Source organism: Anas platyrhynchos, chromosome 2 (genome assembly GCF_047663525.1).
Source record: "Anas platyrhynchos isolate ZD024472 breed Pekin duck chromosome 2, IASCAAS_PekinDuck_T2T, whole genome shotgun sequence".
NCBI classification, from domain to species: Eukaryota; Metazoa; Chordata; class Aves; order Anseriformes; family Anatidae; genus Anas; species Anas platyrhynchos.
In genome coordinates, this window is record NC_092588.1 from 155,544,266 (window position 1) to 155,571,719 (window position 27,454).

The window sequence follows — 27,454 nt, forward strand, 5'->3', positions numbered from 1 at the left end:
TTCATGATATTCCTCTGCAGGGAAATCTTTCGGCTCTCCAGATTTTGTAGCTTCTGAAATGAGATTAAGAAAAATATAGGAATTTGACAATGACAAAGAGCACTTATGGGTGTTCATTTACAAAGTCTAGAGCTTCATCCTCTGGAACAAGATGAAGAAAGTTGGCAATAACACAGCTCTAATTTTGTTTTAGACAGCCCTGTGAAAGCTTCCCCAATTTAGGCAGTGTAAAAGTCTCTGGGGAAAAAATCCTTATGCACACACTAAAAGTAAAGCTTGCCAACTTCATCTCTCCGAAGATACTTTCTGCACTGCACAGGCTCACCTCTCATGCAAGCTCCAACTTGCAACCAAACCCTGACTGTTTCATCACCACAGATGTTTCCAAGTGTAGTTCAGCTGCACATAAGCACAACTTTAGGTATTCTTAATGACTGTGGTGGCTCCAGGAGCTGGGCAGCTCCTTTCCTAGGTCTTGCCATTCTCCTACCCAAGCTGTGCAGACAAACTGCAGAAGATAGAGAAGATGGAGAAAAAGCAGAGTTAGAGGTGAAAGCAGACATGTAGTATAGACCATTGTGGGAAGATGGAGCTGGGGTTAAGGACTATGAGGAATGGGATGATATGGAGAGAGAAGAGCAGAGATCAACATTCTAAAGGTATTTCATATCTTGTACCTCTTCTTTTGCCATATTAACATTTCCTTAATGTTGATATGGAATTTGGTGTCCTTCAGGACAGTACATACTGATAGACAAAATTTAATATATACACCAGATGGCTAGAATACATCAGACTTGATGGCATCTAGATGTTACACATGTAGCACCAAGTGAAACTACCTTTTTTTGGCAGTAAAGCAAAATGGGTGTTTCTGGAACCGCATTCATCTTATCCGTCTTAAAGATCATGTTTGGATGAGATGAATGAACTGAGTGTATATCTTTATGTGTTCTGAACACAGAGGACTATCAGTTCAGATTTAGGCACTGAAATTTCAAAAGTCTGAAACAAAGTGAGATGAAGTCCTTGTGATTTTTACCTTCAAATCAACATACAAAATGTATCCAGCATAACTTGTGCTCACATGCTTGTGAGTAGATTTTGACCTTGTATTTTAAAATGTATGACCATGATTATTATATGCCATATAAACATGCCCACACTCAGATACACTGAAGCTACAGAAAGAAGCATGTTTTCTTAGAATAAATTGGTATTAACAATAGCTGTTAGGAAAGGGTTTCAATTATGTGAACCATGCTCTTATAATGCAGTGTTAGCAATACTTGGAACTGTTCATCCCTTTTAAAATATTTTTGTGTTACAGAGAAGACAAAGAAATGTCTCTCCAGGACATACAGGAATTCTCTTAATCTTGGAAACAATCACTCAAATAATCCATTACAGCCTGTGCACATGCAGAAACATAAAGAAAAAAAAAAAAAAAAAAGTAGAAAGCGGGTTAAACAGTTTAGATAGAGAGTTGTTAATATTTATTTCCCACTTCACTGTACTGTTACGTCACTTCTGTGCAAAAAGATAAATGCTTCAGATCAGCAACTGATGGGAGAAAGGGAAGTGAAAAAGAAGGTGAAAGATGCTAAGGAAAGCTAAAGAAGTGAATTCTAACTCTTTCTTTGGAACATGGACTCTGGCATGTTATACCACTGTGTCCTGTATACCTTGACTCTTGCAGTGCTTGTGAGTAATTGCATGAAATTAGCTTTTACATCATTGTTTTTCAATAATTGTTTGTTTTCTACTTGGAGCAGATGGTTGGATAGAGCTTTATTTCTTTGAATGGGTGCTTTTTGTCTTTATTTGCTTTGGATTCCAATTAAATGAGGCAAGATGCTATGAAAAGTGTGAATGGTGGCAGAAGGGACACAATTTGTAGGATCTGTGTATCAGTGCACTTCACTGCTTTCTTACCACATGCTGGCTAAGGAGAAACAACATAATCTGCAAAAGCCCTGTTTGTGTGTGTGTGTGTGTGTAGGCTATAAAAGACAGCAACTAAGCAGAAGAAACTGGAGTAGAGCTGTTACAGCAGAGCAGCTGAGTCTTGACAGTTTTCTTAAATTTCAGAATATGCAGTCTTATTGGTTATCATTTCATCTGCCTTTTTGGTGGAACATTATCTAATGTGAGCAGCTGAGATACTACAGGTAAGAAATGAGTTGAATCAGCATGGTTACTTATGGCAGATTTAGAAATGTCTGGTGCCATTAAATAGCTTAGAGGTCTTGCTGATATTTAGCTTCTGGCAATGATTAGAAAAACAGCATTCAGGATCACACAAATATCAGGAAAGGTATGTCAAAAGTGGAGGAAGGATATTTGCTTTGCTTTTGAGACTAATGATGTTTTCAGCATTTTCCTTTTGTTATACTTCTGCTGTATCCTTCCCTCTTTCCTGGGAATCATAACCCAGAGCATCCGTTCTCTGATTAAGCATTTTGCAAGGGATGGCACAGCCGCCTGTTTTTTATGGATCAAGAAAAACAAAGTACTGTGAAATGACTGAAAATACTTTTTGGTCATGCAAGGGTATGGTTTCCTTTGCATCACCTGTGTGACAAACTCTGCTTCCCTGTGGTGTGAGGAGTACGAATGCTTATAAAAGGAATATCAGGATCCAGTGCTAATAGGCAATAATATCACTGAAGGTCTCTGTAAGGACCTGTACCATTTATGCAAGAGAAATAGCATCTTCTTCTACATAGTTGTGCTGGTTATGATGGAATTATGATGGAATTATGCACCGATCAAAAACCACACGTTTACATAGAAATGTATAAACTAAATCTCCTATTGTGTATTTGCATATCTTACAGTAACAATTGTTATTGTGCCTAGCAAATGGTGGAAAAGCAGACATCTCTTTTCATTGTTAGTATAACTTAATGGCATACTTTCCTTGGAAGAGATGAAATCAACTTTTGGAGAGGTTTTAAATGTTTAAGAGGCTGACTCTCACCTTCTATAAACTGAGGTTTTTTTTTACTGTCATCACTTGTGTGGTGCTTACTGTAATGTGAAAAGAATGCAAATATTGAGCCATTCTGATATATATGACAGAAAACAGAGAAGTAACATGAAAGCAGTAAATTTTGCATGAAAAAAAAAAAACAACAAACAACTAGAATAACAGGAAAAAAAAAAAAGTTTTCTTTCCTATCTGTGCATTTCATGCCCCTCTTTAGAGCATGATCTGGTACAATTTGTGTTTTTGTTTTTATTGCACTAATAGGACTTTCAGCTGGGGCCTTATGACAAGGGCAAAGATTTGCTTGATTTTCAGAGGTTATGCTTACCCACAACTTCATTAATACTGTAACTAAGGGATGCAGCAACTACAAAATAATCTTCTGTTTGGAACCTATCAGCATTTACTTCATTTGCAGTTTCAGTCTTCCCCATCGGTAGGGAGAATTTTGGATACAGTTATTCAGGAGGGCAACCTGAAATATTATCTATGATACCATCAGAAAAAGAGTTTGGCTCTTGTTACACAATTCCTTTAATTTTTGCCCTTCAAAAAGGATTTGGGGAAATACCCCTTTCATTAGCATATGCACGTAAGAACAAGAAAAGCACTTATATTTTTTCTGAGCTCTATTTATACTGTAAGTTATAAGCTGACACACAGAGGTGGATCTTGCCAGACAAAACTCAACCCACCACCTCCAGCAAGGAAGCAGGGCAGTCTGTGGGTGGTCAGGATGAGGATCAGTGAGGGAATCAGGGTCAAACGTGGCCCAGGTTTACTGGGCAATGGGAACAGGACTGGAGCAAGGTCAGGCTGAGACATCAGTGCAGCCCACAGCTTGGCAGAGCAGGCCTGTGGTGGACGTTGTGACCATCATCCTGTAGCATCACTGGGGCAGGGGCTTAGCTGAAAAGGGGTTTTGGGCCTATGTGGGCTTCCCCACGGCAGGCTGGGTAGGGTGACTAGAGGCACTGACATCAGCTTAGCTTTGGCATTAAGTCATTATTCCTTTATTCTGTCTCAGGCCAGTGGAAACTTGAAGATGCAGCTGACTTTTCAACACCTCCTTAAGAGGTGCCTTGCGTCCAATTAGTTTGCTATCCAAAAGACTATGTCTTGAAGGACAGTTATGGATATTCTGGGAATATAAAGCAGTTGGAAAATCATGGCCCTCTAAGAGGTCCTAAGATTGCCCATCACTGATGCCAAACAGTAGTTATTGTGGGGAAAAAAAAAAAAAAAAAAAAAAAAAAAAAAAAAGTCTTTTAAAAGACTAGCTACAAAGTTGATGTCTTTAGACTGTCATGAACTTGGGGTTATACATCTCAAAACTGCCATCCATCTGTTCTCCTTCTGTTTTCCTCTCTTCCAAGTTCTGCTAACAGTTACCAAAATTCATCAGGCACATCCCATTTTTTACTTGAAAGTTGCATGTGCAGATACAGTATGGTTTCACACTGCATGACTATGAATCTTCTCCCTAACCAAGCCTTACTGGGATACTTATTCTCCTGAGAAATGGGAAATGAAAATTATTCAAGTTTCATTGGGATTTGCAAATGCTTTCTAGATTAACATTTTAACCTCTTAGAATCTTTAAAAAGTGAGCAATTCATCATGTGGCAGCACAGTTTTAAAAGCATTTCAGCTTTGTGAAATGCTTGCAGATAATCACTTTACAGAGAAGAATCTGGGTTATAGATTCTAGATTGCAAATAGATAGAAGAGGTGTTTGGAGGTCACTGACTCAGAAAAGACATCACATGATGAGGGATTATTTGATTTAAAATCTCCATCTTCCTCTTCCCACATCAGAAATTATTATCTCCTGAGCATGTTCCTTAATTCAGCAGTGTCTTCAAAACTGGCATGCTTCTATTAAAGCAAATACCTATTTAAGTCTATCAGAGAAGTATCACTTGACATCTGTCAAGTGATCATTATTGACACATGTAAATAACCATTAAATTTTCTAGAACCTCTATTTCATGTTTCCTCTACTAATTTAGAGAATTCAGAAAAAGAAACAAGCCAAGTTTGGATTCCTGTGTTGTCTCACCTACCCTAAACAAGAGGCTGCCTGTGGTGAGAGAATCCATACTCACATACTGTAATGGTAAACATTTTGTTGAAGAGCCTAAAATAAGATTGCAGTTATTCAGAGCTATGCCCAGTCAATTGAGAGAGGCATCTCTCCTGAGGACAACTCAGCTCCTAGGTAATCTGAATGGCCCTCTAGCAATGCTATAAAGTTAAAGGGCAAAAAGCAGTCAGTACAAACTGACGTACCAAAACTTCAATTTAAATACTAGCAGCCTCTTTTTACTGTGACAGTGTACAACACTGGAAAAAGCTACCCAGAGAGTCTGTGGAGTCCTCATCCTTGGGGATACTTAAAACTCAACTCGATGCAACCCTGAGAAAACTTCTCTATGTAGACCGTATGTTGTGCAGGGGGTTGCACTAGATGATCTCCAGAGGTTCCTGCCAGACTTAAGCAGTCAGTGATTCTTAGATTATGTGATCTGCGATCTACAGAGGGAGCTTCTGTAGAAACAATCCTAAAACAAGTGAACCAGCAAAATGGCAAACTAAATAACTTTAGGGAGTTTCATTTCTTTGGGGATCCTAGAAACCAATAACGTGGCTTATTATCATCTGAGCTACCAAGCAAAATAGCTCTGCAGTGATGATCCATGCATGAGTCTGCATAATGCCAGTAGCTGTGGTAATTGGGGTTCATCTGACTCAGTGCTGAAGCCGAAAGTTAGTAAGTAACAGTGAATTTAATAGTCAGGGGAATCCTATTGATCTGAGACTAAACCATAGCTCATTTCATCCAAAAGTAAATGTATAAGGTAATTCAGTTATCTATGCACAAAAATGCTGTCATCTCTTGTATATTTTCATGAAAGGAACCAAAAATGGCTGGATGAGATAATGATGTCTCTGTAGGTATAGAAACCAAAGGGAGATGAATCACATATATGCACATTTATTCTTGTCTGAAAGAATGGCTCACACCTCTACCCCATAATTTAATGCTTCCAGAGATGGTAAGAAGGGTAAAAGGTATAAAATGGGATTAAACAAGTAAGTCTATAGATGTTTTGGTTTGGAAACTAATTCTATACCTTGTTTCAGATTAGTATTCAGAGCTGTTTAAAACTTTAGTGGTAGTCCAATGTTCTAAGGGTACGAATATACCTAGAACAGAGTCCAGGAGTGGGATAAATATTTTCAGTTTATTTTATTTCTGTCATAGATCTTGTACTCAGTGTTTGTTTAAGCAGTAGTTACCTTTGACTTGAGTATAAACTGTGAAAGCATCACTTAAGATCAAGACTTCTTGGATGAAGAGGTAATAATTTAAATAGCTGGCACTTGATCAACCTCACCTTTTTATTTCAGAAGCATGCGGTAATGTGTTCTCACGAGTCTGGAGACAGAAAGAAAAAACAGATTTTCAGGACTGGTGAATAAGCCAAACTTTCGTTGTTCTCACCATGAACATTTCAGTGAGCAAAGACAGTTTTCACGGGCAAGATCTAGTCATTTTATTTGCCAGGAGAAATAATTTAGGACTGTACAAACGAGTACATTTATTGTGTGCTGAGATTTTTCTGGGCAGTTCACCAGTCCAAGAGAATGCTGCGAAACGTTTTTTTCAGTAAAATGGGATGACTGTTTTTACTAACGACTAATAAAGCTACTTCTGTAATAGCTGCTGTACGTGACATGTAGTGAGCTTTTCAGCATAGATGACTTTCACTGTCCAGGGTGAATATAAGGAAGAATAAAATACATGTTAGCATGAGAAGAGCTATCAGATGAGCAGAGGTGTTCAAGACAGATCACAGTTTTCTGTCATGCTGCCCACTGTTGCATTTCTTAATAGTGTGGAGAGGAGGGGTTCCCTGGAGTATCTGTTTTTACTGATGATGGCTGGTATCAGTGAACAACCCACACATCAGATGTCCACCCGCCAGCGCTAAGCTAAGAGCTGGCCTCTGTCCTGTTCACTCATAGTTACCCTTCTCTCATACACCAAGCTTGAGTATCGAGCCTGCGTTTTCACTGCTGCCTCAAATTGATCCATGGCACTGCTGTCTGCTAGTTTGGCAGGAAAACAACGACCTCCTAAAAGTGCAATAAATGGGAAGGAAAACAGCTTCTTGAAGTGCACAGATGTGGATACATGCCATTTCCAACCGCCTGGGTCCAAAACCCAGGAGACCAAAGGCTCTGCAATGAATCCAATATTGTCCACAGAAGCAGGCTGAGAGCCTTGAGTTTTCAGCCAATACGCAGTTCAAATGCTCTGCAGATCGACTTGCGATAAGGATATTAGCATGGAGGGGAAGCAATGCTTATTGGAACTGATAGGACCTGCCCTCTGAATGACCTGAAAGTGAGCTATTTATTTCCCAAATTCCCTGAATATTAATCTTCCCTGGATAAAACAAAGCTGAGCCATATGCCAGCCACCTGTTCACCATGCAACTCTCATCCTGAGTTTATTTTTTGTTGTGTGTATCTGTGTGTTTATATCTATATCCACACCTACAGAGCACACTGGCACCTACGGTCAGGACACCCACAGTGACTGTGTTTTGTAACAACCTGCTGCAAACAGTATCTTTTGGTGGCCAAGGTTACTCTGGATCCCTTCAAATTCTCTTATGGTGTCCATGTAGGCACACGTCTAATAAAGACTAAAACAATCAAAGGGATGCAGCATTCCCTGATGTTAAAACTCTAGATGTCATTTTTTTCATCTACACCATCATACCAATGCTTTGGTGCAGAATTTTATTTCAAAGAAGATTTTGTCTCCCACCCAGTGTAAAGAAAGGCAGATGGCAGAAAGGAGAGATCAGATTCTCTCCTTTTAGAACAAGAGCTCATTCAGAAGACAATTTTACAAAAATCATATGTAGTTTCAAAATGTTTCTTTGGAGGCTGGCAGGGACATGTCTATGCCCAGAAGCAGGTGGGCTCTGCAGTATGCCCTTCACTATCAAGAAAAGGAATCTGTTCAAACTCTAGTTTCTTGGATCCAGATTTGGCAGGGTCTGAAGTCAGGGTGCAAGTTAAGTCCTGCACTCATACCTGGGCCTTAGCAAGGATTTCCTTCAGTATGAATATAACCAGTGAAATCTTATAAACTTCCCAGGGCAGAGCTGGGCTGTAGCTATCATCCTGTGACAGCTATGCTGCCTAAGTATTTCCTCTGATGGACTGTAGCACAGCTCAGCTGCCTTTGACAGGGCTCTGCCGGGTTCACCTGCTGTGAGCATCATGGTTTGTACAGAGACATTGTCTGCCAGCAGGCAGAGCTTTATCTCTTTGGATGCTAAGCACTGAGACAATGCTCTGTGTCCTTAATACAGCTTAACATAGCTGCTGGATTTCATGGATGCTTGTGAGATCCTTCCCCAAACCTTCTTCCTAATTAGCTGAAACTCCTCTCCCTGTAGGTTGCTGGGAATGTCCATCCAGAATGTGATTTTATAACAGAGCTGAAGAAAAAGGAGGCTGAATGTCTGGAGGAGTCAGAAAAGCATGGGAATGCAACAACAGGTATCCATGAGTGGTAGATGAAATGAGTGACAGAGAAGCAACACCCTGCCAAAATCAGGATACATCCATGCTGCCAACGCATGTTTTAATGTTTTACTCATTGTTCAACATTCCTGGGCTCTGCTCAGCTCTTTTCCACCTACTCTCATACCTTCAATTCTCTTTTTTTCAACATTTTTTTTTCACGTTCAAATGTGGACAGTCTATATAACTTATGTCTTTGTCCTATTTCCTCCCCTGCTGAACACCTTTGTCAGTGACATGGGCAGTGGGACCATGTGCACCTTTAGCATGTTTGCTGACAACACCAAGCTATGTGGTGTGGAAAGGAAGAAATGTCCCTAGAGGGACCTGGGCAGGCCTGAGAGGTGGGCTTGTGTGAACCTCATGAGGTTCAGCAAGGCCAAGTGCAAGGTGGTGGAGTCACCATCCCTGGAAGTCTTTAAAAGACGTTTAGATGTAGAGCTTAGGGATATGGTTTAGTGGGGACTGTTAGCGTTAGGTCAGAGGTTGGACTCGATGATCTTGAGGTCTCTTCCAACCTAGAAATTCTGTGATTCTGTGATTCTGTGTGTCCTACATCAGGGCCAGGTCAATCCCAAGCATAAACACAGGCTGGGCGGGGAGTAGGTCTGAGGAGAAGGCCCTGGGGGTGCTGGTGGATGAGAAGCTTGACATGAGCTAGCAACATGTGCCGGCAGCCTGGAAAGCCAACTGTGTCCTGAGCTGCACCAACAGCAGCATGGGCGGCAGGGCGAGGGAGGGGATTGTCCCCCTCTGCTCTGCTCTTGTGAGACCCCACCTGGAGCCCTGTGCTCAGCTCTGGGCCCCAGTACAAGAAAGAGTTGGAGTGAGTCCAGAGGAGGCCATGAGACACTCAGAGGCTGGAGCACCTCTGCTGTGGAGCCAGGCTGAGGGAGTTGGGGTTGTTCAGCCTGGAGAAGAGAAGGCTCCAGGGAGACCTCACAGCGGCCTGCCAGGGCCTGAAGGGGGCTGAAGGAGAGCTGGGGAGGGACTCTTGGTCAGGGGGTGTGGGGATAGGACAAGGGTAATGTCTTTAAATTATAATAGCGTAGATTTAGATTAGATGCTAGGAGGAAATACTTCACTCAGAGGATGGTGAGGCCCTGTCCCAGGCTGCCCAGAGGAGCTGTGGCTGCCCCATCCCTGGCAGTGCCCAAGGCCAGGCTGGATGGGGCTGGGGGCAGCCTGGGCTGGTGGGAGGGGTCCCTACCCATGGCAGGCGGGTTGAATTAGATGGGCTTTGAGGTCCCTTCCAACCCAAACCATTCTGTGATTCTGACTGGGTGCTATCATGACATCATACTTTTTAGTGGAGATGTGTTAACCTTTAACAACATGGTAGCCACTTAACATGAACCATAACCTGGTCTGTGTTCCAGCAGCATGCTTCCTCCCATTTCCACAGCACACTATCATTTGTTGCATTGCGTCTGAAAAAAGTATCTAACTAAAGTAGAGTAAGTAGTCATCTGGAGGTGTTTATCTTTCACTATAAAATAAAATCTGAGGATTAACTACATGTATTTTTATAAGAAATGTAAGGGGCAGAGGATCAAAGTCAGAAAAAAATATCTTTGATTTTGCTCAGATATAATTAAGTTCAAAAATATATTTCACTTTTTATCTGAGGTTGCAAGAGAACCTGGGACAAATTATTGTGCTGGCCAGAGGCAGATGCTGGAGAGACTCTTGCCTTACCGTGCCCAAATATTCTCTTTCACTTCATGAAGGAGACAGGTGATGTACTCTTTTGATTGTACTCCTATTATTATGCTGCATACCTGGCACAAGGTTTTCTAATAACGAATAGTAAAGACAGACTACTCCAAGTTCCTGCTCAAAGCCTTACTGCACAGCATGCAGTAAGATCTGAGGATACTTTGCAGTCCATCTCACATCTCATGCACTATGTATAACTGAACATAATCCCATAGACTGTGATGAGAACCCAAGCCAAAGAACACTGAAATCAATGGCGTGATTTCCACTGGTTTCCATGAGCTTCAATATCAGCTTGCTTGGTAAGTTTTCTACAGAGCTTGCAGAGGGGTCATTTAGGTCAGAACTTAAGCATGGGTCTATATGAGGTTTATGCTTTGATTAGTGTGGGATGAAATCAAAGACGGAGGAATGAATAACGTGATTGTTCTTTAAGACCAAGGTTGGAAATACAAAGCAGAATCTTGTCATTAAAGTAGCATATGTGTTTGGTCAAATGCAAGACTGTGCAAAGTAATGCCTTTGTGACTGTTTACTCTCTGGGTAAATGTGGCCAGGAACAAACTGCAAGCCCATAAGGAGGAAATTATCTTCCAAGAGAGATCTACATTTGGCAGTTTCACAAGGAAAAGAAACTGCAAATCCCAACCTCTGCCTCACCCAGCACATGCTAGCTATAAATGAAGGATAAGGAAAATCCCTTTCATCTGTGTACCTTCATTTCCTGTTCTGGGATTCTCTTACTTATCCTTCATCTGACTCATAAATCTTTCTGTGGAAATCTACTGTCCTTAGAGAACAAACTACTTATTCCAGTGTCTTTCTTTGGAGATCAGAGTAAGCCCCAAGAAAAATGACAGTGAGAAGTGAGAAGTGGTACATTAGAGGGGTTAGCTCTGAATGAGTCTTATGGGGCAGTGCTTCCCACTCTTAAATAGGGTTCCTTGCCCCTAATATGATTTCATCCTTGCTCCTTCACCTCTACCTCTGTGTCCTTGGTTCTCTCACTTCTTCCTGCTCTTTATTGTCAGAAACAAGTTAGAAGTTTTGTACCTGACTAACTGGACGTACACACTCAAAGTTTCCTGTCAGCTCTGAGGATGGCGGTCCTCTTCTCCTAGTATAACCTCCATACTAGGCTTTTTTTTTTTTTCCTTCATTATGCAGCTTTTCATTGGTAAAAAGTGTTTCTGTTTCAGCTGGGATAGTAAGAAGAAACTGCACAAAGAAAGGCTGGTCAGACCCATTCCCTTCCTATCATATTGCTTGTCCTGTTGAAGATGAGATTCCCCCTGAAGAAGTAAGTTTAACTAAATAAACATATGTGAGTGATGTGCTGACGTTACAGGATTCCTTTCTATTCCTGAAGACCACTTGGGAAGAAAACTCAGCTGAAGCTAAAATTTCTTACCAAGTATGGAATGTGATTCAAATTTTACTCTGATCAAATATTTTGCAGAACTACTGATGACATTTTATTTTTCAGGTATAAGATTGCAATGAAAATAAAGTTGTTTTCAAATTCCATGAAATCATGCAGCTCTGTTGCACTTGCTTACAGATATAACAGTTAAGGCTATCTCCCAAAATATTCATAAAATACAGATTAAGACATTTCAATAAGACCAATCAGCAAGACGATTCTGTGGTATCACAGCACCTGTACAGCAAATGTGCTGTTATAACATCACTATTCCAAATTCAGCAATATGTGAGGACAAGAGGGCTGTATGAGTTCTCATCCTGACTAACACGAAGTATCTAATTCAACAAGGAAATAAAAACAAGGACATAAAAACAAAGAATATTTTAAAATCTGTATCTGTATTTTTGCTTCATATTTATATATATTGCTTCAGCTATATTTGCTAGATTTGCACATTCAGTGATATTTAGAATTTATCTGTATAGGAAAAATAAAACAAAACAAAAACAAACAAACAAACAAAACAAACAAACAAAACAAACAAACAAACAAAACCATTCTTGATCTAATAAAGATGCAAAAATATTGAATATATTTCTTCAGAGGAAAGAAGCCAGCTAAAATACTGCAAGATACATCACTTAGTGAAAAATAACACATTCCTAAAAAATATTAGAATTATATAAAGCCTCTGTTGTGACCAGGCTTTAGCTGCAGTGGAGAAAATGAAGAATAAGTGGAAAGAATCAGATTAAATCTCCACCAGGTTAAAACTGATAGGAGGAGGTAGGAATCACATTACATGCTTAAAAACCAGTTGTCTTGTCTAATTCTTGACCTCTGCCCACTCTTTGAACCAGCTAAACTGCACTTTTGCCTTCAGCTTCACAAGTAATATGAATACTATTTATTTATTTATTTAGTCCACTAACATGTATGTAACATGTAGTTGTCGAAATCCATTCAACTTGTGGGAGGAAGCTTACTTTATGTGCTTACAGAGAGATTTCTCTTGTCTTCCCATTACTTTCTGTACTGATTGCTGTCCTGCTGTTTAACTCAAACTTCCTTTCCAGCCTCTGAGGGACAGTACCTGCTGCTTTGCATGAATAACAATTCCACTGAAACGCAATTCTTCTCTTTCTTTCTTTTAGGGCTTCCCTGCATTTCTGGTGTAAAAGCAATCCTAAATGAATCTAAAACTTTTTTTTTTTTTTTTTTTTTAAAGCAGTAACTCACATTTTACCTTTCAGTAAATCTACTTAAGGGTTTGATTATTGCTTGCTATGTTTTTCATCTTTTATTTTTAAGTGGAAGTTGCCAGCTAAGACAGGCCCAGCACAGCTTTGATACACTTCTTATGGAGCAGTGCCTTCCAGACTTACTGGATAGCTTTGTAGCTCTCAGGGCCTTCTCAGAGCTCTGGTTTTAATTGTGTGCAGTCAGATACATGGCTAATCAAATACAATTCACAGTTCATCCACCAGACAGAAAAGGCCACTGTGCACTTTCCACATCATTTAACTTTACCAATATAAATGAAATGAAATGATATGAAATGAAATGATATGAAATGAAATGAAATAAAATAAAATAAAATAAAATAAAATAAAATAAAATAAAATAAAATAAAATAAAATAAAATAAAATAAAATAAAATAAAATAAAATAAAATAAAATAAAATAAAATAAAATAAAATAAAATAAATCTGTGCAAGTCTAACCTAATGACTACACGGTGGATCTACATTAATGCTTTGGTCATGATCAGGTGTGAGCTTTTCAAGGAAATCTCTGGCACTTTTTGCACTTTCACTTATACTGAGGCATGTTTTCAGAAAGGCTGGTCTGGTTTTGTATGAATGACACTAAACTGGAAGACAGATGCATGTTGCACATAGCAATAGTAAAAGTCCAGCCTAGAGGACTTAGCTGACTACCGTGGCTAGTCAGAAATGCACACACTGTGCATGTTGGGTCCTTAGCACCAAAGATTTCATCCTACTAAACCAAAGCTATTGCCTTGCACCACTTACTAAGGTAGACATAGTGACAGATTATTTTTCTTGCTGATGGAAAGTGATCAGGCCTCATTTTATGAGATGAATTGCCTTCTGGATGTGTTTCCCTAAACAGAAATGGAGCTTTCAAGAAATGGAACTGTGTTAACAACTGAGCAGCACAGTCCTGAGACCATGGTCTCACACTACTCATTTTACTATAGACTCAGCTGCTTATACTTAGAAAGCGAACTTTTAAGTACCTAAAATAAATGAAGTAAATCCTACCCAGTTTCAGCCTTATAATGATCTTATGTACGACATCCAAATATTGAGCTGGGGATCAAGAGAAACACCACATGAGTTCAAAGGGAAAGATCTGCAGCCTAGAGCTTATTCATTTTGTTTTCTGCTTCCATGCATGATAGTTGAATTCAGATAACCCCTACTCAGAGATCACGTCTGATAGAGGTTCCATTTAAACAGAAATGGATTATGATTGACACTCTTAAGTTAAAGTTGAATATGGAAGAAAGCAGAAATAGGAAATAATACAACCCCAGGAAAAAAAAAATAACTACAACAATTTTTAAAAATGGAAAAGACTATAGATGGCAAAATTCTAAGTAAGGAAACAGAGAAAAAGAAAGTGGAGAGGCATAAGAAAAGGCTTACAGCACTCTGTATTCATCATGTAGCCAGCTGCCAGAAGGATTATCCTTCCACTACTGTTGTGCAGAAACACACTATGAAATAAAATGCTTAAAAAAATGCTTGAGTTTTTACAATGTTTTCTTGGAAGACTCACTTAGTCTTTCAGGGTTTTATGAATGAGCTTGAAACCATCTTAAAAAATAAATGATTCTTTATCAAACTGGGCAATATCCATGTACCCATAGAATGGGTCTTCATAAAAGAAGCATTAATGATTAATTTCAGTTGAAATTTGCTGCAGAATTAAAAGGAACAAAAGAGGCACTCAGGGGTGTGAACAGATTGGAAGCATCAAATAAAGCAAAACTGCCAAAATCATTTAAATAGGTGCCATTTAGCTGCAATTTATGATGGATCATTCTCTTCTTTTATAGCAATCCTACTTTTCTACCATAAAGATCATCTATACTGTAGGATACAGTGTATCTATCACCTCACTTATTATTGCTGTGGTGGTTCTTATTGCATTCAGGTATGTGAAGTTATCTTCTAACTTGATTCATTTAAAAGTTCTTTATATCTTAGTTTGTATGAAACATTAGACATAACAAAGTAATGAGACAGAAATTCAGAAGAATAAAAATAAAACTTTCAGGCAGTATTGGTTTAATCATATTAAATTGAGGGCTACAAATGAAAGGTTATCAGAGAAACACAGAAATAAGAAGAATCAGAACTGTGAAATAAACCTTGGCTGTTTGCTGGCAGAAGTCAGCAACTCAGATCCTAATAACCACTACATATATTTGCTTGCTTTAGCTGGAATCAAGAGAATTTTTTATAAAACCATATATTCTTGCCTTATGCGGACTCAGTAAATCTTGTATTAATAAGAAGAATATGAGACCTCAGTTCTGAGTCAGCGCTCCTATGGCACTGTATATATATGACTCCTGAAACCTTTACAACAAAAAACATACTTTGAAAGTTAGGGGCTGAATTTGGCAAGTTTGGTAACATCTCTTTCCCTTTGAATTGCCCATCTATTAGACACTCTCATGTATAATGTACAAAATTTTGAGTAAAAATTATTGTTTTCTTATTTAATGTAATTTGATGTTTGCTGACGTAAGATTTATTTTATTAATCTATATTTCTTGCATTTGTGCAAAATGGAAAAGTAGTAATAATATATACATATTATTATTATTATTATGCTGTAAGAATTAGCTTTCTCTGGGGAAAGTTTCTTGACCTCTGCAGCTTCCTAACTCATGTCTGGAAGTCAACAGATTATGTGTATTGACATCTACTATGACCTTGAGAAAACAAACCAACTCAAATAAGGGGAAAGAAAGAAACAATTGACAGAAAACAACTTAGCAATATGGAGGAAAGAGTTACAGTTCAACAATGGGGTTGGCATTTCAGTTCAGTAGTAAAACTCTGCACACTCTAACTGAGCTTTCAGATTAGGTGACCCTGAGATTACTGGATCTGGAGGGAATTCAGCTTTTAATGGGGCTCTTTGCTAATTATCTAAAGTCTTCAGCTCCAAATGAAAATTTAAGTTGCATAACTCCCTCCAAAAGTCTGTATATAATAACAATAAGAAAAAAATAAATCTCAATCTAAAAATTTAAAAATGTGCCAAACTGTTTTAAAGCAATTATTCATGTAATTCGTAAGAAGAACTTTGGTAACCTAGGGAAGTATTCCTTAATTCTGGATAAGGCAGCCTACACAGACATTTAATGCAATTTAACTCAAACATAGTATTTTGATGTGTAAAAATCTTGCTAATCATTACCCTGTGCATTGAGAAAACTTTCTAGTTAGTCCAGAATATCTCTGCATTCTTTCCTTGGGAGTGTTTTAGCTACAGTCAAAATTATATCGATGGAAATAATTCTTCATATGGAAGTTTCTTTTTGCCCCAAAATAATGCCAACCAAAAGACATCTCAGCTCAGGCACACTGAACACATAACAAAGCTGAGATTCTTGGAATCTGGTAGACCAGAAGCGACATCAGGCCAACAAGGAAACACCACCTAACAAGAGAAGAGATTAAAATGTAGACTGTGGGTGAATTGCTTTACATGAGGAAGGTTTCTGTCTCTGCCTGTTTAGCAGAAAGAGCTCAGTCAATTAAAAGTTACTTTCTACACAACACAAGTCAGCAAATTACCTCAGAAGAACCTTTCTTCTTTTCTTCCAGGAGGCTTCGCTGTCCCAGGAATTATATCCACATACAGCTCTTTTTCACTTTTATCTTAAAAGCTATTGCCATTTTCATTAAGGATTCTGTCCTTTTCCAAGAAGAAGACATTGACCATTGCAGCTTCTCTACTGTAAGCACATGAAAAGGCATGATACTCTGGTACTGGATGTTTTTACATGCCATCTATATATGGATTTGCTTTTCATCATTCCTTTTATTTTTTACCACTTTTTTTTTTTTTCCTGATGTGGTAATGAACAGTAATTAATGCAGTAGTCTGAATCTTATTTAGACCATGACTATATATAAGTGAAAAAAAAAAAAAGTAGTATCATTATATCGTTACCCTTCTATGATCTAAAGCCTAAAACCAAAGATCTCTGAATATCCTGTAACATCTTTTTATAAAGTAACATCTTTTTTATAAAGATGTTACATCTTTATAAATTCTAGATTCTGGATTCTATAAATTCTAGAAATTCTGGATTTCATGTTCTGACCAGAAGCTATGTAATTGTAGACCACAGGATATAGAAGATACTAGGCAATCAACTTAGCTGTGGTTCAGCCACAAATATTGGCATTAAAGAGGTTTTCAGACAGAAGTTTATCAGCTGATTCTTCTGCATTGCTCATGGCCACACAAAAATTTAAAACTGAGCATAAGGAGGGAAAGTGAAATATGATGGGTCCTAGAACACACTATATATACTTGTGTATACTACACTGAAAGTGGTGCATTTATGGGAGAAATTGCACACTTGGGAGACCAGGCTGTATTCCTAGAAGAGATACAAATCAAAATACAGAGATTCCAAGCTACTATGATGGTTAAAGTCTTATTATTCAGAAAGCAACGTTACATTTTATGATCTCCCTTTAAACATGCCTGTAATTGTGAGATCTTATTCTTTTTAGATCTCAGCCAGAATTACAGATGCTTACTACATCTGCAAATCAAAAATATGTATGCACATGTAATGCCAAAACTATGACTTTCTTGATCTATAGACTGAATGCAAGATCTCAGTTGTTTTCTGTCACTACTTCGTGATGACGAATTTCATGTGGCTGCTGGTAGAGGCTCTCTACCTAAACTGTCTACTACTCTCATCCCTTTCTCATGGAAAAAGATATTTTTGGTGGCTGGTTCTCTTTGGCTGGGGTAAGTAAGGATTTTACATGAAATGAATAAAGGCAAGATGTTACAAAAGGCTTTATCCAGTAAAATATCCTAGGTGTGGATGGAACTGAGTTTGCCTAACTGAAGTAGCTAGCAATAAATAAATAAATAAATAAATAAATAAATAAATAAGCATTGATTTTGCTTTTATTTTTACACATGGAGTAGTGAAGAGCAATCAAGAGTTTAAAAGCATAGCATTAAAGTCCCTGTGAAATATGTAGAAAACTAAGTACATTTGATGATCCAAACCAAGTGACTGCCAATATAAATGTGCTGTGTAAAGGAAAAATCAGAGTACTCCTCCCTGAGGATATATGGCAGGTGACGTACTTGCCCAGGGGGAATTTTTGTTCAGTTCGGGAAGGCAATCCATGCATATTGACACTACAGCTAAGGTAAGCATTACAACTAAGAAGACTGAATTGCTCTTTGTGTTTTAGGGAGATTTCGGGCACCATTTTAGGAATGTTTAGGATTACAATCGCAGTCTGTATTCATAAACTGCTCATATTGCTATTATTTGAGGATTTGATAAAAAATACTCACTAATATGCTGTTATGTAAAAAGCACACAATAAAAAAAAATGTGTTTTAATGTGCTATCTGCATTCAAGTGCTAACTTCAGGTAATATCACATGTGGACTGCACTCATGTAGGTACGAAGCTTCAAGTAGCTTCTGTATCCCTTTATATCTCCACAGTAATGCATGATCACCAAATAAATAGTCAATGCCACAGCTTGTTTCATTTCATCATGGGTATCGGTAGACCACAAAGGGTAATCCCTGTTCTGAAAACAGGTGACCTTCATCATCACGGTAGAATTTAAGTGGACAAGATTTGGATTAACTGATGAAATTAGACAATGAAAACTTTTTTTTTAATTGTCTGACAGGTTTTCCAACACTTTTCACCCTTATATGGATATTAGCAAAATTCTACTTTGAAGACACAGAGTAAGTCACTACTTCTTACATTATTCTACATACATAAATTATATATTTGAAATAATGATAGTGATGAAGGCTCATGTCATTTCAATGACATTGGGAAAATAATATCAGTATATTACACACCTTTCCTTTTCCTACATTACCATTTAGATAAGTGCCTGAGGTGGAGTTCTGAATTTCCATTACAGTATAGACACAGTGAATAGGGATTTACAGTGTCCACTAGAGCATAATATGGCAGTACTATTGTAATTGTGCATGGCATGCTTCTCAGGAAGCTGAAATATTTATTTCAGCTGCAAAAGAAAAAAGGACTCCAATCAGATAAACAGAGTGAGAAAGCAAAACTTTGGGAGCTTGTGATACAAAATACCTTTTGATATTTTTGAGGGCTGGAGTGCTCATTACTTTACACAGACAAAATGTTTTTCATGTCTTAAATAATTGTCTTTTAAAACAGTACCTTTCTATCAGTCGTGGCATCATCTTTTCAAATCTTTTGTTGGAATTGTTGCATCCATGTCTCACTTAACACTTTGAGAAAGCTCTATATCCTTTTGAAAAGGCAGAATAATCTACAAAAAGCATGTCCTGTACAAAGCAGAACTTAAATATCTATACACTTGCACTATACTGATACTTCCACAAAAATATATCTCTTAAGAATTTTACTGGCACTGCTGTGTGGTGTCTTGATTGTAGTGACTACATACACCTCTCTTCTAAATTTTCTGTTATTTTCTCAGATGCTGGGATATTAATCAGGGCTCTCCTTACTGGTGGCTAATCAAAGGACCTATTATAATTTCTGTTGGGGTAAGTACTTCTGTTCTGTTGGGGTAGGTACTTCTAACTCTGCCAACAATAGTTATAAGAAAAAATGACTTTCAAATTAAAAAAAAAAAAAATACTGTTTGCTACACTTTTTTTTTTTTTTTTTTTTTTTTTTTTTAATAAGGAAGAGGAATGGTAGAATTTGTTCTGTAAAAATATTTTATCGCTTTTATCACTTACCTACAAAAAATTTAGGCCAAAAGGAGGCAGAGAACTGTCCTCTCCCTATCACCCATAGCAAACACTGTTCAAAGAAATTGAAGTTTTCATAAAATTTTCAGTCTGATTGAAATTAATGGCAGATGAGGGCTTAAACCATTCTTATCAAATAGGATAACAGAATTTTTACCTAAAAGTCTAGAATCAGGCATAGATTTCAATACAAGATTTCAAAAGCAACAAGTTCTTTTCACAGGTGATAATAATAGTTGTTGAGCTTGATGTATATTGAATAAACTGATAGGCCTTAAATGATTATGGCATATGATTACTCCCACATGTTATTAAGCCAAAGGAATGTGTGAGACAGCAGCTAGTGGATGGCCTTAAGACCATCTATCACAAGATTAATTTAATTGGAGGACAGATGCATACAAATAAGACATATATAAGTAAACAAGAAGCATGGAGAATCTCAAGGTGAATTCTGTTCATAATTTACTGTGTTTCAATAAAATATTGCATTTCCTTCCGCCACTATTAGTTTTCTGCTTATTAGTGCCCACCTGACATTCACTTTTGGAGTTAAAAGGATTCAGGGGATCATACTGATGATATGCTGCAATGTACTTAATGTATCACTGATGGATAGAATGAGACATTCTGGTGAAATATGTACATTCTTAGGCAAAATTAAGCATTTAGCCTCACCTAAACAAAATCTGGTGTGTATGGACACAAAACACACGTGGAGAAACTCTTTGATTGTGAAGCACTAAGCAGCTCCATAGACTTTAGTACAACTGTGTCAAAATGCAACTAGAGAAAATTGTCTTTGCCGGTTAGGATTGACCCTAGCTAGCTTTGGAGCTGAGCTTATGCTCCTCAGCTTTTTTCAGAGTTAACAAAGAGAAATAGGCACTTTTGACTCACCTGACAATAGATGTCGATGTTCAGAGGAGATGACTCATCCTCAAATCCACCTGAGGCTCTATTGGTTGGCTCACTCTCAGTGGACTACAAAGGGAGAACAGGGTGATAAGCTCCGATACAGCCAGGTCACTGTAGATAACTATATTTAACCAGGTGAATTCTACTAAAAGTGTCTAAAGATATTAGCCAAAATTAAATACAATAGGAATCTCAAATGAGAAGAATTAAAATTATATGAGCTACAAACAAAAATAAAAAAAATCACACGATATTGACAAAAATAGGTTGCTTAACGGAGTTAAATTCTCAAGATCTCAGCCTGATCTATTTCTTTAAGAAGGAATGCAACCTATTGAGAGACTTGAATGCTGCCAACAGGGATTATATTAATTATCTTACACACAGGTCTCATTGAAATGGTACAAATTACATAATAGAAGTCAAATAATGATTGTCATTGAAAAGTTTCATATGAGAAAGTAACCTTTTTTTTCCCCAAAAATATTTTAAACAGGTCAATTTTGTCCTATTTATCAACATCATCAGAATTTTGCTGAAAAAACTAGACCCTAGACAAATCAACTTCAATAACTCATCTCAGTACAGGTAGTGTATGGAACAAAAACAAAAAATAATTTATCAATGATTTAAGTCACAAAAGTTCATATCACCTTTTCTAAACAGAAGCAGAGATCCAGTGCCAAAACCAGACTCAGTTTGATTGGCATTTCATTTTAGAAATTCCCAATGTTACCCCATTCCTAAGGAAACTAGTCAAAGGAGTAAACTGTTTTCTAGAGGTGTCTTTCTCTGGATGTGGACTATACAAGGAGCCTGCATATTAATTCCTCTGTATCTGTCTACAAATAAATGTCAAATTTTCAGTGGCTCAGATAGGTTAAAATATATTCTACTGCTTGTCTTTCTGAACTACAATCACATTCAGAAAAAATGGATTACAAAATACAATAAGAAAAGTCATGAACATAGTATTGCTAATAAGGTAATAAGCATGAGAAAACTCTCTCCAGATATTTTTCTCATTATGCTTTCCAGCACTGTCATCCCAAGAGATAAGAACTTCACACCTAGACATTTAGATCCCATTATTAACTTCTGTTCATCTCTATTATGTATTGCATGCATTGGTCTTTGCTCTGGAAAAATAATATTACCTTATTTCTTCTCATGCCTTGTGCTAGACGTCTCTCAAGGTCAACTCTGCTTCTAATTCCTTTATTTGGAACCCATTATATTGTCTTCAATTTTCTTCCGGAATATACCAGCCCGGAGGTTCGGCTTTATTTAGAGCTCTGCATTGGATCTTTTCAGGTAAAATCACTGAGGAATCTTCAGTTTCTTCATAGCAGATTTTCTCATTTAATCTAGTTTCTATATGAGAAATAGCAGCAAACAAAAAATAATTATGTACTGAAGATAATGTCTCCTCATGGTTCTTTGCTGTGTTACAAATTTGAAGATGTGACCCACATCCTACCTGGCTGTAGGTTAGCCGATATGTTTGCAGGTTTTGTCAATACAATGCCAAGTCTTTCATATTCATGTGTACACTTGACCTTGGGTTAACTTCAGACATTTCAGTTCAGTTTTTAACTTCAGTTAACTCACTGTGTCAGTTCCATACAATCCACCCTATACAACTTACTCTTGAGCCTCCATACTTGGATCTGTTCTTCATTGTTAACCAATAACGTAAGAAGAAGGTAAACAGAATAAAAAAATGGGGTGTTTAGCGTGTATCTGACCACATTGATCCATTGACCTCCTAGGATTTTCTTGGCTTTGTCTCAGTTCAGAAACTTAAAAAATGTATTCAGTAGGCCAGAATTTTATCTCACCTGATATAATGGCATAAAACTTGACTTAAAAGCTGCATGAGCTTCATAGCTGTGGAATGGACATGCTTTTGTAAACATAACCTTGGAGTTTGTCCTATCCCCTGTTCTTGTGAATTTCTGTGGCCTTTCTGACAGGTGAAATGCCATTAGCTAGCTGATTATCTGACTAGCTTTATTGCTGATACATAAGAAATTTGTAAAAATACTCTGATTAAATTGATTCACAAGCACAGTACTATCATTCAGGTAGTGTAAGTGGCTTTTTCAAGCTGTGCTAACACTTAAATGTTGTTTTTTGTTTGTTTGTGTGTTTCCTCAGGGGTTTATTGTAGCAGTTCTTTACTGTTTCCTGAACCAAGAGGTAAGGGAACTATATTCTTTACAATATTGATTTCACTGACAGGTTTATGGAGTTAATAATTAGTATCATGCAAGTAGATAATCCAATCTTTCAGTTTTGCAGGATTGTCTGTTAACATGGGAATCAGTGAAGATGAATTTCATTTAAATTATCTTCATGTGAATGAAGCCATCTAGTGGAGAAACGAGCTATTCCATCAAGCCTTTTTTTTATCATTTCTGCATGCTTTTGTACTATAGTGGGGCTTGGGAAACCCATTCTAGGTCCAGACCTGACAGTACAAGCTTCTGAAGTGAAGCAATGTGTTTCTAAATGACTAAATTGTAAATAACGTTAAATTTATACAGATTGCCCCATACCAAAATATTATTTTGTAGTGTTTTATTATGCTCATGAAACTCCCTAGTATTTTCTTGCATTGATAAGTATGTTTTTTTCCATGTAGAATATTTAAGTCAGAACTTTATTGTTGATGGGACAAATATTGTCCCACTTAGTTTAGTATCCAGTTCCATTCACATAGTCTAGACATTGTAATAAGGATGCATTTTGAACTCTTCTGTTGCCTACATAATTCATTTATCTTCCATATTTTAGAAGAAATTGAAAACCTGGAATTTTCCCCTCTTTTCATAATACAGGGCAGATGAGATGGCTATTTTAGACTGTGAATGAGATTCAGTTTCAGACTACACTAAAAGTCTGCTGGTTTCTGTTAAGTGAGGTAAAGAGTAAGGCCGTCTCCTCCAGCTGCTCCGGCCCAGCACTGCTCCTGCATGGCTGATGGGCCCAGCCTGGTGCCTGGGGACCTGGGATCTTTGCTCAGGCTGGAGGACACGGCTGCTGCTTTCCCCTTTGCAGGCCCAACACGGAGCAAAGCTGAGCACATATCCTGGAGACACACGGATACACACAGACACCAGACACTGACACAACCGGTCCCACAGGCTGCCCCAGCCAAGGGCTGCCTCCAGTAGCAGTGACGCACAGCACTCTCACAAACCATAGACACAGACAGATGAGTCCCCCTCCTCCTCTTGGGCTGGTAGAGACAGAACTTCACCAGTTGAGGCACACACTCAGCACTCTCAACTATTTGCAGATACTGCACTTCTGTCTGTCCAGTACCCCTGCACTGAACGCAAGCCTCCTTTCCCACTATACAGATCACCTATTCCCAGATAGTCCAGCTTGAAGTTCATGGGTTCCTCAAGTACCATTGCGGCCCCTCTGTCCACACAGCACCCCTACATGGATCCCAGGCCCCTTACCTGCTTCACAGGCTGCCTGCTCACTGGCTAGTTCAGCTTGAAGTTCACTGCAAACATGCAGTACTCACACACTTGCCCCTCACATACCCCATGCTAGTAAGTTCCCTTCCTCTTAACAGCACTGACCCCACACATGCCTGATACTCTAGGAGAGACCTGAGGCCTCAGCTACTCACAGGCTAGTCCAAATTTGTGAAAGATGCAGACACTCAGCCAGCCATACCCTGCTGCCCAGCAGCCAGCACTGTGACCCGCAGCTCCACCCCAGCCACCGGTGCAGAGCTCCACGTGCACCTCAGTGCTTTGGTGAATGACTCTGCAGTCGCCGTCCCCCCCAGTAGTTGGTTTGGGAACACACACTGCCCAACTGGCAGGGAGAAGACCCCCAGTCACTCCAGTACATGATGCTGGGTTCCCATTTGCTCCAGTAGCTGGCACCACAGTCTGCAGGGCCTACACCCCTGGCCTGACTCCAGTAGTTGGCACAAACTTTCACTGACACACACACAGTTCTTACCTGTAGCTGGCATAGAGTACTTGCAGTACACATACACTCAGGAGAGAGCACAAATGAACAAAGTGAAAGTTAAGAAAACATTTAATAAGGAAATTTAAGAAGCACTGGGCTCGTCCTGACACGTACACTGGCTGTCCCTGTTCTACAAGCAACCAGCGCTTATCCTACCCTTTTCTACCTATCCCCATTCTTCACCCCTCCTGCTCCCCTTTTCCCATACACAACCATCATGGATTTGCAGTACTATGCACTTTCTGCACCCTTCCAGTCTGGGCACTCTTGGTGCACATCTTATCAGGGCAAGGTTCATCCTTCCCAGAAGTGGCACTTGTAGCTTGTTAGCCCACCAACTACCATGACAGGGAGGCTTATTTTTTGTGTTTGTTCCCCAGCTTAGAAGTCTTCAATCAGATAACTCTGCTGGAGTAAACTTTCCTACATTCTCACATGCTCTCATAAATTAGTGTGACTGGCCATCACTTCCCATTACTTCCTCCCTTTCCCGTTATCCATTCTTGCCTTGGAAAAGGGCCTTGATGATTTACCCTTACAGGAGCACTCTTCTACATACACTTTCTACCTGTTGCTCCTAGGAAAGGAGAGTTTGATTCATGTATGCCACCCCACAGGGGTGAGACTGTTTTTGCTCCCACACACATTCCGCCTAGGATGTCAAAAGTGTGTTTAGGAGGTGAATCCTATTCCTAATAATCACAGTCAGTGCAATTTAGAGAAAGATTCAAATTACAAACTGCAATCATCTGTGTTAGATCTGATCAGCTTTTAGATCCCATTGGTTGTATTGACTAGATCTCCATTTTCCAATTTAAAGTTTACTCCTCCTCACCAGTCTGTTAATAATCTCTAGTCTCTTCTGATGATAGTCTCAGTTGTTTTACATACAGATTGCCGTCCCAGACATACAGCACTCCAATGTAGGTATTTCCTTCCTATTAAGCATCTGGGAAGGCACATTTCTAATAAGAATCAGATTCTAAAGCAGGCCTTAGTTGCTGGTCTGGACCCAGTGTGTGTTTCTGTGAGCATGACAAGGCATGGCATGTATGCTTGTCAACAACAGAAAGAAAATGATCGCTGGTGTCTTCTTCCTCTTGCCATCTTAAATATCAAAGTTGTATTATTTCTTAGCCACAAATTGGTAAGTGTAGATTAAGGAACTTGCTGGAAATTTTACTGTTCTAGAAACAGATGGGAACAAGAAAACATCTCTTAGCAATTGGGAAGAGCAAGCAATGTGGAGACAATATGCTTAATTGTGTAGGAAGTGTTGGTAACACTAGAATAAATTTCCAAAGGGATATTAAAAAAAAAAAAAAAAAAAGGCAATCAGAAAGGAGATACTGAAAAAAGCTGAGAAAACATTCTATTGGTGGAAAAAATATTTTTCAGTGCTTGAGAGTAGACCAAAGTATAATTATTTTGATGGGAGAAAGAAGTTCGTTTGTTCATTCTTTCCTTCCTTTCTACCTACCTTCTTTCTGTGTGACACCTCTAATTTGATGCCTTTGATTTTTGGGCCCATAATTGTTATGGAGAAACACAGGAGAGAATGTGTCCTTAATTCTTGAATGCTAGAGTTGGAATTATTTACTGTTTTCAACCTAGGAGACCAACTCTGAGCTAGCCACGTTAGGCTTTTTGTCAACACAGAGGGATGAGCAGTCTGGGGCAGGCCAGCTGAACCACTCTTTGTAGTATCCTAATTTTCTGTATCAGATAGAAAGGGAGCCCAGAGGAGCTAGCTTGTTCTGAAATGGAAAGGGTAATATTTTATGCTTCTCTAACCGCCAGTTGTGTCTTTCCTGTTTCCCACCAATGTCCTCCTTGAACAGTGTTTGTTAATAACATTCTCTTTTTCTTTGGAGGTGCAAACGGAAATCGGTCGGAGGTGGCATGGTAAGAGATACGGACTTATGCCAGTTTGGAGAAGGACAAGATGGACTGTGCCAACCAGTTCTGGAGTAAAAATGACTACATCTGTGTGCTAAGGCAGCCTCAGAAGCTGGAGTAATCATGTATAGAAGCCTGATTAGGAAAAAGAAACCAACAACAATAAATAAAATAAAATAAAAATAAAAATAATAAAAAAGAGGATTACAGCTTACTCTAGGCAAACCGGAGGAGAATCCACTTCTAAAGAAATTTTGCCTACCTGCTATCTCTTGCAGAACAAGCATTACAGTGATGTATTAAAGACAGACTGGCTGATCAAAATAGCCCACTCATGGATAAACAGCAAACACAAATATCACCTCTTTTAGGTTCCCTATCTACACTCTTTTTACTAAAGAACATACGAGCATAATATGTCTGGGGAGTGGACACCAGTAGTACCCTTCAGTGACACTATAGATGACCTCTGGAAACTGTTATTCAATCTCTACACAATGGGAACTGGAATCTATCCAGCTCCGTTCAAGCTTTGTTCCTTGTTTTGATTCAGTAGAGATGCAAATAGGAAAACAAATGCATTGTCAAACTATAACACATGCCTAAAAAGTCTTCTTATATTGTCTTCTTATATTCTCTCTTTAAAAGCAAAAAGACTCAAAGTTGCAAGCAAATTAAAAAGAAAAGCAGTAAATTAGTTTTGCACAGAAAAAGAATGAGACCTACAGGAGAAGGGCTAAGGGAGCTTTAGGAACACTGCAAAGTATTTTCTCATGTCTGACTGTTTTTGCTCTCCAGCATTGTAAAATATTCAGAAGCTTGGGAATAAACTTGCATTTCCAGTG

The 27,454-nt window shown here is 38.5% G+C and overlaps 1 protein-coding gene and 2 long non-coding RNA genes across 9 annotated transcripts in view; 1 reads left to right on the plus strand and 2 right to left on the minus strand.

The window, feature by feature from the left end:
- The window catches only part of LOC110351486 (uncharacterized), a 41,363-nt gene extending 14,786 nt beyond the window's left edge, over window positions 1–26,577 (minus strand). The window contains exons 1-3 of one of the 3 annotated variants that reach the window (XR_011807129.1): window positions 24,699–26,577; window positions 21,866–22,082; window positions 20,691–20,774 (exon numbers count right to left, since the gene is read on the minus strand). This is a non-coding gene — a long non-coding RNA (uncharacterized lncRNA). Of the gene's footprint in view, window positions 1–20,690; window positions 20,775–21,865; window positions 22,083–24,181 lie in introns of all 3 variants that reach the window. The other 2 variants (XR_011807128.1, XR_011807127.1) reach the window with 2 other exon arrangements.
- On the plus strand, window positions 1,534–27,454 carry LOC101799908 (growth hormone-releasing hormone receptor). Of its 5 annotated transcripts, XM_038175642.2 has the most exons (13): window positions 1,537–1,704; window positions 8,476–8,578; window positions 10,232–10,339; window positions 11,521–11,621; window positions 14,836–14,933; window positions 16,622–16,754; window positions 17,636–17,789; window positions 18,707–18,767; window positions 19,511–19,580; window positions 21,205–21,296; window positions 21,893–22,022; window positions 22,869–22,910; window positions 26,585–27,454. In XM_038175642.2, the coding sequence occupies exons 1-13, from the start codon at window positions 1,648–1,650 to the stop codon at window positions 26,705–26,707; spliced, it is 1,272 nt and encodes a 423-aa protein (XP_038031570.1). In that variant the 5' UTR covers window positions 1,537–1,647; the 3' UTR covers window positions 26,708–27,454. The 5 variants fall into 5 exon arrangements, with proteins under 5 accessions (XP_071889978.1, XP_071889979.1, XP_038031570.1 ...); XM_072033877.1 differs by lacking the exon at window positions 10,232–10,339 and having other exon boundaries at window positions 1,534–1,704; XM_038175643.2 differs by lacking the exon at window positions 21,205–21,296.
- On the minus strand, window positions 15,047–16,730 carry LOC140001642 (uncharacterized). Its single transcript, XR_011807130.1, has 2 exons — window positions 16,592–16,730; window positions 15,047–16,454 (listed from the first exon to the last, which is right to left on the minus strand). It is a non-coding gene; the product is annotated as an uncharacterized lncRNA (long non-coding RNA).